Below are 12,813 nucleotides of genomic sequence, written 5' to 3' on the forward strand. Positions count from 1 at the left end.
AACTAATGACAACTTTTTCTCCTTGGCCAGAATATTGATATTCCCTTAATACAACTGAGTGATTAAAAGTGTTTCATTAGGCATCTGCAAAATGACAGAACCAATATTCAAAATGCTTGAACAGAAAAACACCTAATGATTTAAATTACCTGAGTTTTCAAAACTTGAATTTGACAGAAAATGAACCCGACTTTTCATGGGTGGGAGCAGGGGGGAAATGAGGCACTCTGGGAAGACCATGAACCCTTCACGGTCACTGAAGCACTGCTTCAGCGTTCTACTATCCCAATCTTGCAGAGAGCCAACTCCCTAGCTGGACTTAACTAAAGCTTTAATTATTCAACCACTAAACAAAGTTCCATTATTAATAAGTAAGAGATGCTTTCCCAAGAGAACCAGAGATTTATAGTGTTACATTAAACACAAATTCTTCATCTATTTCAAGTGAACATTTTTGAGGTGGGGGTAGATTTGTGCACAAGTGTTCATTTCTGGTTTCCCATTCTCAGTTATGCAAAAACGAACTCACAGAGACAAATTCAAGTATCTATTTTGAAAAGTATTTACTTAGTTTGAATAAATTAATTGCAAATAAAAATTAACTACAATATATAGCCTGAATAGAAATGACTAGAACAAATACAACACAGGACTTGATTTCCTTGCATTAGTCACAAAGCATGTGACTATCTAGAAAACTTCAAAATCAATTATATTTCTTTGAAAAGGGGGTAACAGCAGTTACTGATACATCACAACTAGTAAACTTATAATACAAGTTTCCTGACATGCATTTCCTGAGTGAACCCAAATGATCATTTTTAAAAACAAGGAAATTTTGACAAGTTGAATTAAAGTAAATAGTTCATGGCTTCTAAGCAACAGGTTTTGTTTCTGTTTTTTTTTTAAGCCAAAAGAAAATGCAGAACAGCATAGTAATAGTTATAAATTAAAGCTATACTACCACATATGAAAATTTGCTAGAGTCAATTATTACACAACTTTCGAACTAAAGGAAAACAAATCAAAAGATTAAAAAAAAAAAGATTCTGTCTAATCTAAAAGTGTACTGATTTCTACAAGTGTCACAAAGGGTTTGATGTAGTGCAACTGTCTATACTTCCCTTGTGGAGCATTAAAAAAAAGGGGACAGGAGGGAGTGAAGAAACATTTTCTTGCTTCTTTAAGCAAAGAACTTATTGGAATTAGAGAATAAACATACCATGCAAGTATGTTCCTCTACTCGCTGTCACTGGTGCTCCTCTGCAACCAAACATTTCCTTGAGTCACACGGTGGCAACTCTCCTTAGGATTCAAAGCCCACAATTTAAGGCTGGTCTGCTAGGTTAAAAAAAAAGGGGGCACTATTGTCATTGAACCCTTTGCATCTCTCTACATTTATAATGCCTGGATAAGACCACACACAGACTAATCAATTAAATAATTCTTCTTCTAAAAGCAAACCAAGTCACTCTCCTCCTTGTTAATTTATGCTTTTCCTCATGAAAATGATTTTTTCTAGAAACAGTGAACAGATGAACCACAGTTTATATCTAAAAAATAAACTTGCCAAATGTTGCTGGTACTAAAAACAGATTAGTTATCATGGGAGAAAAATAGATAATCTAGATTAAATTGCATATTCAAAGGAGCATATAAAATGTTTCTTAGCATTAAGTTTTTGTTATATACTACACTTGAGAGAAACATTAAGAAAAAAACTTTCCTGATTATATTCAATGTGGTTAAAAACAAACAGCTCTTACACAATAATAATTAATATGAATTTGGTTTTACAAAGTATTTTAATTTACCAAATTCCATATTTAGAAGGGGGTGGGGAGAGAGGCTCTCTTGTCCTTTCTAAGCTTGCAAATCCTTGAGCTATGCTCGCTAAACTACCATTCACACCGAGAGTGTGACACCATCGTTACCACGCTACTCTATCAAGAACATTCTAAGATATTTTCTATAATAAAGATAAATAGAAAAAAGTTAATATACATGTTGCTGTATTTTACAATGTTTGCAACAAACTGTAAACTAACATAGTTTGAACCAACAGTACCCTCAGTTATATAAAACAATTTTTCAACACTGAGGATGGGTGATTCAAAAACACTAAAAGGAAGGCAACAAATTAGACTGTGTCTTTTTATCCTCAAAATATATTTTCAAAACTCAGAATTCAGAAGTCTGGTTCTTCCAGAAATTATTTTTCATGAATTTCCCAGATTTTTTGATCAGAAATTGTTACTATTTATTATAAATGTTTAAAAAAATTCTTCATCTTAATGCAAATGACCAGAGCAGAGAAACTGTGACATGGACAACAGGTTGGAAAACCCAACTCACTTAGCTTATAAATTTATAATGTAGTCCTGGAGGACAACTGTTAGTCTAGAGGTCCTTGGAAAATAAGTCTGATGTAGCCTTGTTCACCAGCCAACTGATGTGCACAAAAGGGGCAGGCTGCATGAAAAGTATGAGTACCATGAGGAAGCGGGATCTGGGACCAATAGGCAGTTGTCTTTTCTGAACACACATGCCCACAGGGGCTGAACGCATGGGTTGGAGGGCCGGCGTCCACATAAAATCCAGCTTCACATCCAAGCCACAGAGGGACATAGGGACCAACAGACCTACACATGGGACATTCACGATCTTTTCCATCACGTTCTTCTTTGTTTCCCCAGTTATGATAGCCATGCACATGGCCGCAGTTTAGATACACCCATGGTTGTTTTTCATCGACAACATCTTTCCTCTTCATACTAGGAAATGCTAGTGTGTTGAACCCTACAGGGCACTGAGGTCGTGCTGCATTGATTTCCTGTCTTAAAGCTTCTAAATGCTTCACTGTAGGAGTGTGGGAAAGGCCTTCTGCAGTACGCCACAGCAACGTTGCCCCGCAGAGGTCAATTAATGAGCCATCTTGTAACTGATTGGTTTCAATTTCCACCTAGAAGAAACAAGAATAAAAAAACACATTCACCACTGTGTTTTCAATTTTTACATGAGAGTTTTGGTCTTACATGCTCCTTACTCAAGAACAGAGATTTCCTATGATTGTTACTAAATATAAGAAAGTCTAATGGCAGTCATGAAAAATACAAGTTTAAAAATCAAGGATAAAATATTGAGTAGGAACGTATTTCTTTTCAGCCTTATACTGAAGACAATTTATGACTAAAACATCTGGCTACTCAGTAAGTCTAATATTTCCCATATATATCATAGTCAAAGAGATATAAATAGGAAGTACACAGTGCTATTTAATTTAGGAAAGCTTAGGTTTTAAAATATATTAACATAATATTAAAGAACAAATTTTTAAAGTGTCCTGATTGAAGCATTAAGATAGTACCCTCTAGTATATTTAGTGGTCCATGTTTTTGGTAGTCAGACTTAAGTACTCTGTGTCAGCAAGAGATCTGAGAGTCTTTGGAATTATATAATGTATTCAGTCCAACTCACCCAATGTGTTTACTGGAGCTAAATAAGAAGCTACATCTCAATACTTACCATTTTTCCTCTCTGCTGAGCTGATCTGGTTTCCCGCAGGCTGAATACATTTCCACACACTGATATTTCTCTCCATATTCCAGGCTTGGAGTCTTCTGTGAACCCATTTCGAGGATGCATAACAAGAACGCCATTAGTGGTCAAACCATCCATCTGCCCATCTGATGTCTTCCATTTGGCAGCCTTCTCCTAGTAGCAATAAGAATAGTGAGCTTCCAGTTCTTTGTAATTTGGAAACAGAGCGCTTAAAAATAATGCATCATTTAGGAAAAAAGCTTTTTACCCCAAGAAAGATGTTTTTTGATGAGTCAAATCCTGCAGCATAAATCCGTGCTGTAAAGGGGGGATTCCGTTCACATATGATTCTACAGGCAAATCTTGATATAGTGCTTTGCACTGACTGTGTATCAGAATTACTTTGGCTTCCAGGAACTGTGTCAGTGACTACAAAATCAATAGGACTTTCAGTCGACCGACCAATCTAAGGGAAAAAGAAATATCTATAAACCCATTGAAAGGAACACAGAAGAAAATCCATTCAAGAAAGGTACAAGAAGATGAAATGATTAAGCCTCTGAAATTTCTAAAACTCAAACTTATACTTAACTCTGAGAGCATCTACACCTTAGAAAACTAATCTGTCAAACTTGTTCTGACATAATAATTATTTAGAGCACAGGAGTAAGTGGGAACTTACCATCCAGAATATATGAAACTCTCAGGGAATGCAGAGTTTAGGATGGGTGAGATTTCTAGATGGCTTCAGATTTTAATTTTAACCCCTTTGGATGGAAATATGCATACCATGTATTACTCTACCTTCTTTAACAGAACATAGTGAACATACAAGTAAATCTTTTATGATGACTCCACCAGGACATTAAACTCTAAATACCATTTATATAACACTGAATGCAGTGATGTCTTAAGGTGCTATAAAGGTGTACAAGAAGGCTGATTCTTATGTTACAGGCTTACATAGCTTTGTTTTGAGGTCTTATGTATACTTTATAGATATTCTCGTGTGTTCTGTCAGGTTGTTAGCTATCCGTTCTTGCTGTTGGGCATACTTGACTCTAGAAGCATACCCCTCCTCTAACCAGCCACTATTATTCTGCTGTGGGTTGAGCAATCAAAAAAAACTAAACTTTAAAGAAAAGTATTTCAAAAGGTTCTTGGTAAGTTCCTAAAGGATTCACCAGGGAGCAAAGGAATTTTAGTGCATGGCCTATGTGGCCTTTTTTTAATATGCCTCGATGTCCCTTTTATTTTCTTCCTGGTTCTTGGCCATATTTTAGAGACAAGGTTCCCAGATAAGAGTTCTCGTGGGTGGGTTGGCAAATTAAAACATCTTCAGAGGTACTAGGTAATAAATACATAAATTTTCATTTTGAGAGATGAAAGGTGAGAAGAAAAAAGGAAATAGAAGACAGAACTGATTAAGTGTCACAGGGTTTTAAAGTAAACATATAAAAATGAAAAGAAAAAAGGAAATCTGTGGAATAGATGACAGACCTGACAAGTGTCACACGGTTTTAAAGTAAACATTTAAAAATGATGAGTTCACTCATGTATTTGTTATAAAGTAATATCATAAGATTGAAAAAAGTGGATACTGAGAAAAAACACTGACCCTCAACAATGATGATGACACTTCAAAGTCATTCTTTGCATAGTTGAGCCTCAAGAATTCCTCATAACCACACACTTTTGGATAAAATCCTTTTAGCATTTTTGTCCTATCATCAAGTATAAGTCTTTCTTTAGTTTGGATAGTTTTAGAAGAAAACTGGCTGGTTAACAAACTTAAGACTGGATGTCCCTTTTCCTGCTTTTAAATATAATGATATCCAAAGAAAATGGTCTCAGACCTTAGAAACTGAAAATATTTCTAAGAATAAAAGGCTCTTTTAGATCCAAAAGATGTAGGCCCAGGAATGGATTGAGGGTTGATATTTAGTATCAAGATATTCAGAAGTGGCACTTTTTTGGGAGAGATTGTTCCAGAAGAGCTGATATTTGATCTGGGACTTAGAGGAGATTTAAGACATCAAAGCAATATTGGTCAAGACAGGGAAGAAGGAAGAAATCTTAAGTATCTATAAAGACAAAAAAACCTACGTGATCATGATCAGATGCCAAAATACAACTGTGTTAAGCTAAATTTTAGTAATTCCTCCTCTTTCTAACTGCTACTAATCATGTCATTCCCTCCCACTCTCATTAAAAACCCTAATGGTTCCTTACAGACTATCCAAACTTCTTAGTTTCTTATTTCTATAATAATTAGAAACTGACTTCACAATTTGCTTCCCACCAATCCAGCTTAATTTCCTATCATTGTTATTCACATGAAAAGTATATTCTAGCTACAAGCAGCTCACTTGTCAATCTTCTACCACACTGTACTTGGCCATCTCTTTTGTCAGAATGCCTTTCTACTGGCTGGACCGACAAAATCCTACTCAACTTGATGAAAAACAAACAAACAAACGAACGTCTGGATAAAAAGGCACTACGATGAAGTCTTTCCCTCGCCCTTCTTCAACCCAGTCAGAAGCCTGTACTTCACATTTAGACGGCCAGTGTAGCACCTATGAATACAATCAACCTGTCCTGTCTCCTTTGTTTACTTCATAGTGTTAACCAATGCAGAGAGTTGGAGTCTGAATAGCTGATGAATTGAACAATAAATGTTCTTGTTCAGTTTGGAAGGCAGGCAATCCTAGGATGATTATAAAACCAGTTCCTCAAAAACCGGCTCATTTATCAGGGTAGTTTCAGATATATCTCCGTTTTGTTTTGTTTGTTTGTTTTTAAGATTTTATTTATTTATTTGACAGAGAGAGACAGCCAGCGAGAGAGGGAACACAAGCAGGGGGAGTGGGAGAGGAAGAAGCAGGCTCCCAATGGAGTAGGGAGCCTGATGCGGGGCTCGATCCCAGCACCCTGGGATCACGTTCTGGGCCGAAGGCAGACGTTTAATGACTGAGCCACCCAGGCGCCCCATATCTCCGGTTTTTTAATGTAGAAATGTTTGGATTTTCCATTGGCATAATGCTTTGTAGAAGGAGCATCATGACTACTATTTAGGAAAAACTCTCTATTCCTTTATGAAAAGGAAAAAAACAAAAATACTGCAACTTATTTAAGGACCTTCATAAGATCGTAAACACACCGTTCTATAATTCAGAATGCCTGGTTTAATCCCAATTCTACCCAACTAACCTTGTAACCTTTAATTCACAAGATTTAAGTAACTTTATTGACAAAAAATAAGGAGTAAACAAAGGAATTCAAGGTATTTTCTTTTTTTTTTCTTTTTTTAATTTTTTTTAAAAGATTTTATTTATTCATTTGACAGAGATAGAGACAGCCAGCGAGAGAGGAAACACAAGCAGGGGGAGTGGGAGAGGAAGAAGCAGGCTCACAGCGGAGGAGCCCGATGTGGGACTCGATCCCGGAATGCCGGGATCACGCCCTGAGCCGAAGGCAGACGCTCAACGACTGCGCTACCCAGGCGCCCCTCAAGGTATTTTCTGAAACTAAAATTCTAGTCTGAGGTCAAACACCTAGGTAGCATCTTTATTTTTAAAAAAGCTAATTTCAAAAGAATGAAACTTGACCACTTTCTCACACCATACACAAAGATAAACTCCAAATAGATGAAAGACCTCGATGTGAGACAGGAATCCATCAAAATCCTAGAGGAGAACATAGGGAGCAACCTCTATGATATCAGCCAACCTTTTTCATGACACATCTCCAAAGGCAAGAGAAACAAAAGATAAAATGAACTTGTGGGACTTCATCAAGATTAAAAGTTTCTGCACAGCCAAGGAAACAGTCAAAAATAAGAGGCAGCCCACGGAATGGGAGAATATATTTGCAAATGATGCTACAGATAAAAGACTTGTATCCAAGATCTACAGAGAACTTCTCAAACTCAATACGCGAGAAACAAATAAACAAATCATAAAATGGGCAGAAGATATGAACAGACACTTTTCCAATAAAGACATACAAATGGCTAACAGACACATGAAAAAATGTTCAAAATCATTAGCCATCAGGGAAATTCAAATCAAAACCACACTAAGCTACCACCTTACGCCAGTTAGAATGGCAAAAATCGACAAGGCAAGAAACAACAATTGCTGGAGAGGATGTGGAGAAAGGGGATCCCTCCTACATTGTTGGTGGGAATGTAAGTTAGTACAGCCACTCTGGAAAACAGTGTGGAGGTCCCTTAAAAAGTTAAAAATAGAGCTACCCTATGACCCAGCCATTGCACTACTGGGTATTTACCCCAAAGACACAGACGTAGTGAAGAGAAGGGCTATATGCACCCCAGTGTTCATAGCAGCATTGTCCACAATAGCTAAATCGTGGAAGGAACCGAGATGCCCTTCAACAGATGACTGGATTAACAAGTTGTGGTCCATATATACAATGGAATATTACTCAGCTATCAGAAAGAACGAGTTCTCAACATTTGCTGCAACATGGACGGCACTGGAGGAGATAATGCTTAGTGAAATAAGTCAAGCAGAGAAAGACAATTATCATATGATTTCTCTCATCTATGGAACATAAGAACTAGGAAGATCGGTAGGGGAAGAAAGGGATAAAGAAAGGGGGGGTAATCAGAAAGGGAAATGAAGCATGAGAGACTATGGACTATGAGAAACAAACTGGGCTTCAGAGGGGAGGGGGGGGGTGGGGGAATGGGATAGACTGGTGATTGGTATTAAGGAGGGCACGTATTGCATGGTGCACTGGGTGTTATACGCAACTAATGAATCATCGAACTTTACATCAGAAACCAGGGATGTACTGTATGGTGACTAACATAATATAATAAAAAAAACATTAAAATAAAAAAAAATTTTTAAAAAAAGCTAATTAAGCATATTTATTTTAACTGGTTGTCAGTGAAATAAAATGTGGAAAATCATCCTCAAGCTTGTGTTAAGTTCTCACTAAGACCCCAACCTTCATCTTCATTAAAGATCTTATTTATTTCAAAGCTTTTTGGCAAAAGCAAGACAGATAAACATACATCCATATTCTGATATTAACTATAGAGACACTATTCTAAAAAATTCAATATTCTACTAGAAGGGCTGGAGGGGAACAAGTGACTTCAATGAGAAATATCTTGCTATTGGTTAAAATTAAAGACATCTTCAGGCCTTTTCATGTTCAATCTTGTAAAATAAAAATTGAAAAGTCACTGGGACAGTAATTGTAAGAGCAACATTATCAGGTACATTATGTCCTATCTGTTTCCAAAAATTCCAGGGCTTTACAAAACCAAACAAGGGAGAAGACATCATGGCTTCTGTTTACATCTTTGTGTTTGACTGTTCTATCATCTATCAAGTCTATAAAAACATCACCACTGGATTGGTACAAAAATGAGAGGAAAAAAAAACAAAAAAAAAAACCCCTTTTACTGCGTTAGTAGCTTGGAGCAAATATGTGCTGAAAAACAAGCTGATCACAAACATGGTATGGACAATTAGAGACTGCATGCACATTTACTACCTAGAGAGGAAGGTGGGAAATAGTGGCAAAAACCATCATAAATATGTGCAGAATATTCCTTGGTTCTTTTTTTTGGATAATAGCTAACTGAGCTATTATTATAACCACTATTATTAATAGCTAAGTGTTTACTAGCTCCCTGGCCCAACTTTGAGCACTTTACATGTACTGACACATTTAAGCCTCCTAAATGTCATATGAGGGAAGCTCTATTATCTGGACTTCATAGGAGGAAACTGAGGCATAGAGTGGTTAAGTAATGTTTACGAGAGCCCATTTCTTAACCATGCTATGCCAACTTCCATATATGAGATTTAGAAATCAATATATATTTTAATGTAATACATGACTAAAATATGATAATCATTAAGCTTACCACAGCAAAAATCACTGACAACAGGTTTTCAACTTTTTTGTTTTTTAAGGAAAAAAAAAATTCAGATGTTATATTACCTGAAACATATCAGTGTTACTGTCATGAGTATATTCAACCACCACTGTCTGGGCCCGAGATAAGGTATATGATATGCTGTGCTGGTCCTTGTTGCTTATTGCCTAAGAAAGAAAAGATCAATAGCAAAAATTAGCTGGTAGGCCAATCAAATCAAATTCAAAAAAGAAAAGTAATCTATCACGTTTGACAAAATTTAAGGAAGAAATTAATAACTCTTCTGTAACCTCCGCTGGTCATGACAGCAGTTACTCAGGTTGAGTGGGGTGTACACGAACACTTTGAAGACGTTACAGAGTAAGAACATAATTTCATTGTATAAAAACACTGTAAAATCTCGGGCTCCCTTATAAATATTTTTAAATTATAAAAGAATCAAAATCAAACCCCATGTAGAAACTGAAAACAGTACTTGATCTCTAATAAGGAGAAAATACAAAATTTTGCAAGATAAGATTCTTATTTTTAAAGTAACTCAAAGAGTTATAAACAAGTTACCAACAATAAGCAGAGTTAAATGGTTTTCTTAATCATTCTGTGACTCTCTAAGGTGACAAATATTTGCCATATGCGGGGCAAATATGGAAAAATTCATAGAATGATTAAACATTACCAAAGGAAATGGACATAATGCTTACGACTATACTTCTGACTTATCCCAAACTAAAACTAAAAACATTGCTAAAAAGAACTTTTCGGTTTTGTTTTCGGGCGTTTTCTATGTATAAAAGTTGAAGATAACATCAGAAACGGGGAAAACCTGCACAAAGGAAGTGGAAACAGGCTGCATAAAAGGAAAACAGATACAAAGACACAAAAGAATGATTATACAAAGCAAAGAAGCTAAATTAAAAAAAAGTCTCTTAATTAGAACATTGGCATTATAAAACCTTACTTGGTTTCAATTTGTAGGTAATCTGTAATAGATAAAGCCTTAAAATAATAGCTTTAAAATTAATTAAGGCTGTGAAATTTTCACATATTTAAAGAGAATATATAAAACACCTGGGTACCAACTACCCAGCTTTATCAAAGCACAGCAATGCCATTTTTGCTTCTGGTTTCTTAAATTAAATTCAACAGACAGCCTCAAGGCTGCTTACACGTTTCTCTCACTCCCCTCTCTTCATAGAGGTATCCAACCTCTATGTAGACAGAGGTTGTAGATCTCTTGTACATCATTCCCATGCACGCTGTTGATGTTTTTAAAATAAACATTATATAATTGTTTTATAGACTTTAAAACCTCCAATTACTTTAACTTAGCATAAAGCAATGATTTCTCAATCAAATAACTCCCCAGAATCTTGGAAGTTATGAATTCTTAATGGCTAAAGAGACTTAAAAACACAGGTTTTTGTGTACTTTGAGATTGTAATCTCTGGCTTTTTTTTAGCTATTAAACCTAGTCTTAGATTAAGAATAAGAACTATGTCTAGTTAAGTTCTCACTGGACTGAAAGGCAGGGTTTAACCTTATCCCAGATGACTGCCAGAATAAGGCATTTTAGAAATAGGGATTATAACTATTTTCCCTCTGCTAGTGGTTCTCCATCAGAGGTAGTATTAACTGTGAAAGGGGCACTTGGAAATATATAGGTGCATTTTCTGGCTGTGATTTGCAGGCTTACATGGCATTAGCGGTTGGGGACAACAGGGGAGACAACCCTACACAAAGAAGTGGTGTACCCCCAATGCAAGAACACGCTGCAGGGGCAGATCTGGCACAGAGCTTCTCAGGTTGGATCATTAGCTTTCACTCACTCTCACCACCTGCTTAGCACAACCCTTCTCTGCAAAGGAACAAAAAGAAACACTTAAAAAGAAACTGTCCCTTTTCTACAGTCACTGGGTCTCAAACAGTAATAGAGGAGGCCTCATCAAGACATGAGGACGGTTCTAGTCACCATGCTGGATACAAAACAAATTCAATTAACTTCAGGGACTGGAGCTACGACCTAAAACAAGTTAACCATATGCCAATTTCTTCATCTCTCGTTTATTTAACTTACAAAGATATACCTCAGATGGTAAAATATTAATGCACACCCAGCGGCTGCCTAAAGATACAATTACTTCCAGAAGCTGAGAGACTCTTTGTAATTTTTATTCACTCAACAAATATCAAAGACAAATTCTGTGTTACAAAACTGGAAGTAGAGGAATTCACAGAAATATAAGGATTTAAAATCCCCCCTAATTGTCTATCACTCCAGGAAAAGCCGAAGTGTCTGGAAATGATGGCTCAGATTCTGGAGATTTTGGTGGGGAAAGAAAAACGAGCTAAAAGCATTAAATATACCAGGAGACTGGAAGTTATACTGTAGATACAGCAGGGTATTTGCTCTTATAGTTTTGATTCAATTTAATAGTTAACTGAGGTCCACTTTGTTCAAGGCACTATGTTAAAAGCTTTGAGGGTCGTAAAGCAAGCAAACAAAAAATAAGAGCATACACAGAATCTCTGATAAAGATCTCTTGTAAGAACCACACAATTAAACCCTTAGTTTAAAAAGATCATCATCCAACAATGAGGATGTCAACCTCATCCAAACGATGCTTCTAGTACCTGAGTTCTCTTATATACTACATTCCTAGCTCAGGCCAGGCAAGGCCTGTCTAGTAACAGTGGAAACTCCCTACTTCTCAGGGTGGACAGCTGTATAATTCTAAATACTAGATAAAGCCCTGGTCCCAATCTACCTTTTTTTTTTTTTTTTAATAAGAAAAGGGATGTTTCCTTCTAATTTCCACTCACTGATCCTGGTTTGTCATTAAAAAAAAAAAAAAAAAAAAAAAGTCTGAGGCCCTTCCATATGGAAGCCCTTCAAATATTGTCTCCAAAGTGTCTGCTCCCATCGAAACAAAAGGAAACTCCTGGTACAGAATGTGAAGGGAATGCTAGAGAATATAAACAACATGTATGAGTCTTTCAATTTCTCAAGTTAACTTAGTTAGCTTAATTTGGGTTGGTTTGTTGTTTGCTTTTTACCTTTGCAGCCTGAGGAGTACAAGCAATATGCACAGTGCTGGGCTTCACCCCATTTGCCTTAGGTCTTTTAAACAAAGCAAACCTACTTTTCCTTCTTCCTCTATCGCCGTTTGGGAGAGATCCATTATACCTGATGGGGGAAAAAAAGTTTACGTGATCTCTTATAAGAACCACACAATTCTGTAACAAATGCTTTACTATGCCTTACAATATGGACCAATCTCCAATTAATCATCTATTAGCACACTGTAAGTTATCTCAAATTTCCTTCAGTAATTGCTGATCCCTAGACCAGC

At 36.4% G+C, this 12,813-nt stretch overlaps 1 protein-coding gene across 4 annotated transcripts in view; it reads right to left on the reverse strand.

The window, feature by feature from the left end:
• Nucleotides 1-12,813, reverse strand: part of PELI1 (pellino E3 ubiquitin protein ligase 1) — a 136,165-nt gene that overhangs the window by 26,154 nt on the left and 97,198 nt on the right. For 2 of the 4 annotated variants that reach the window (XR_008958206.1, XR_006407971.3), the window contains exons 3-7: nucleotides 12,518-12,647; nucleotides 9,529-9,630; nucleotides 3,809-4,006; nucleotides 3,526-3,714; nucleotides 1,223-2,962 (exon numbers count right to left, since the gene is read on the reverse strand). Coding sequence is in view for 2 of the 4 variants with exons in the window: in XM_057309105.1 (XP_057165088.1) it covers nucleotides 2,396-2,962; nucleotides 3,526-3,714; nucleotides 3,809-4,006; nucleotides 9,529-9,630; nucleotides 12,518-12,647 (1,186 nt within the window). In the remaining 2 variants the exon portion in view is untranslated. Of the gene's footprint in view, nucleotides 1-546; nucleotides 2,963-3,525; nucleotides 3,715-3,808; nucleotides 4,007-9,528; nucleotides 9,631-12,517; nucleotides 12,648-12,813 lie in introns of those variants that run through there. The other 2 variants (XM_057309105.1, XM_048222653.2) reach the window with 1 other exon arrangement.

This window comes from Ursus arctos, unplaced genomic scaffold, assembly GCF_023065955.2.
Source record: "Ursus arctos isolate Adak ecotype North America unplaced genomic scaffold, UrsArc2.0 scaffold_8, whole genome shotgun sequence".
NCBI classification, from domain to species: domain Eukaryota; kingdom Metazoa; phylum Chordata; class Mammalia; order Carnivora; family Ursidae; genus Ursus; species Ursus arctos.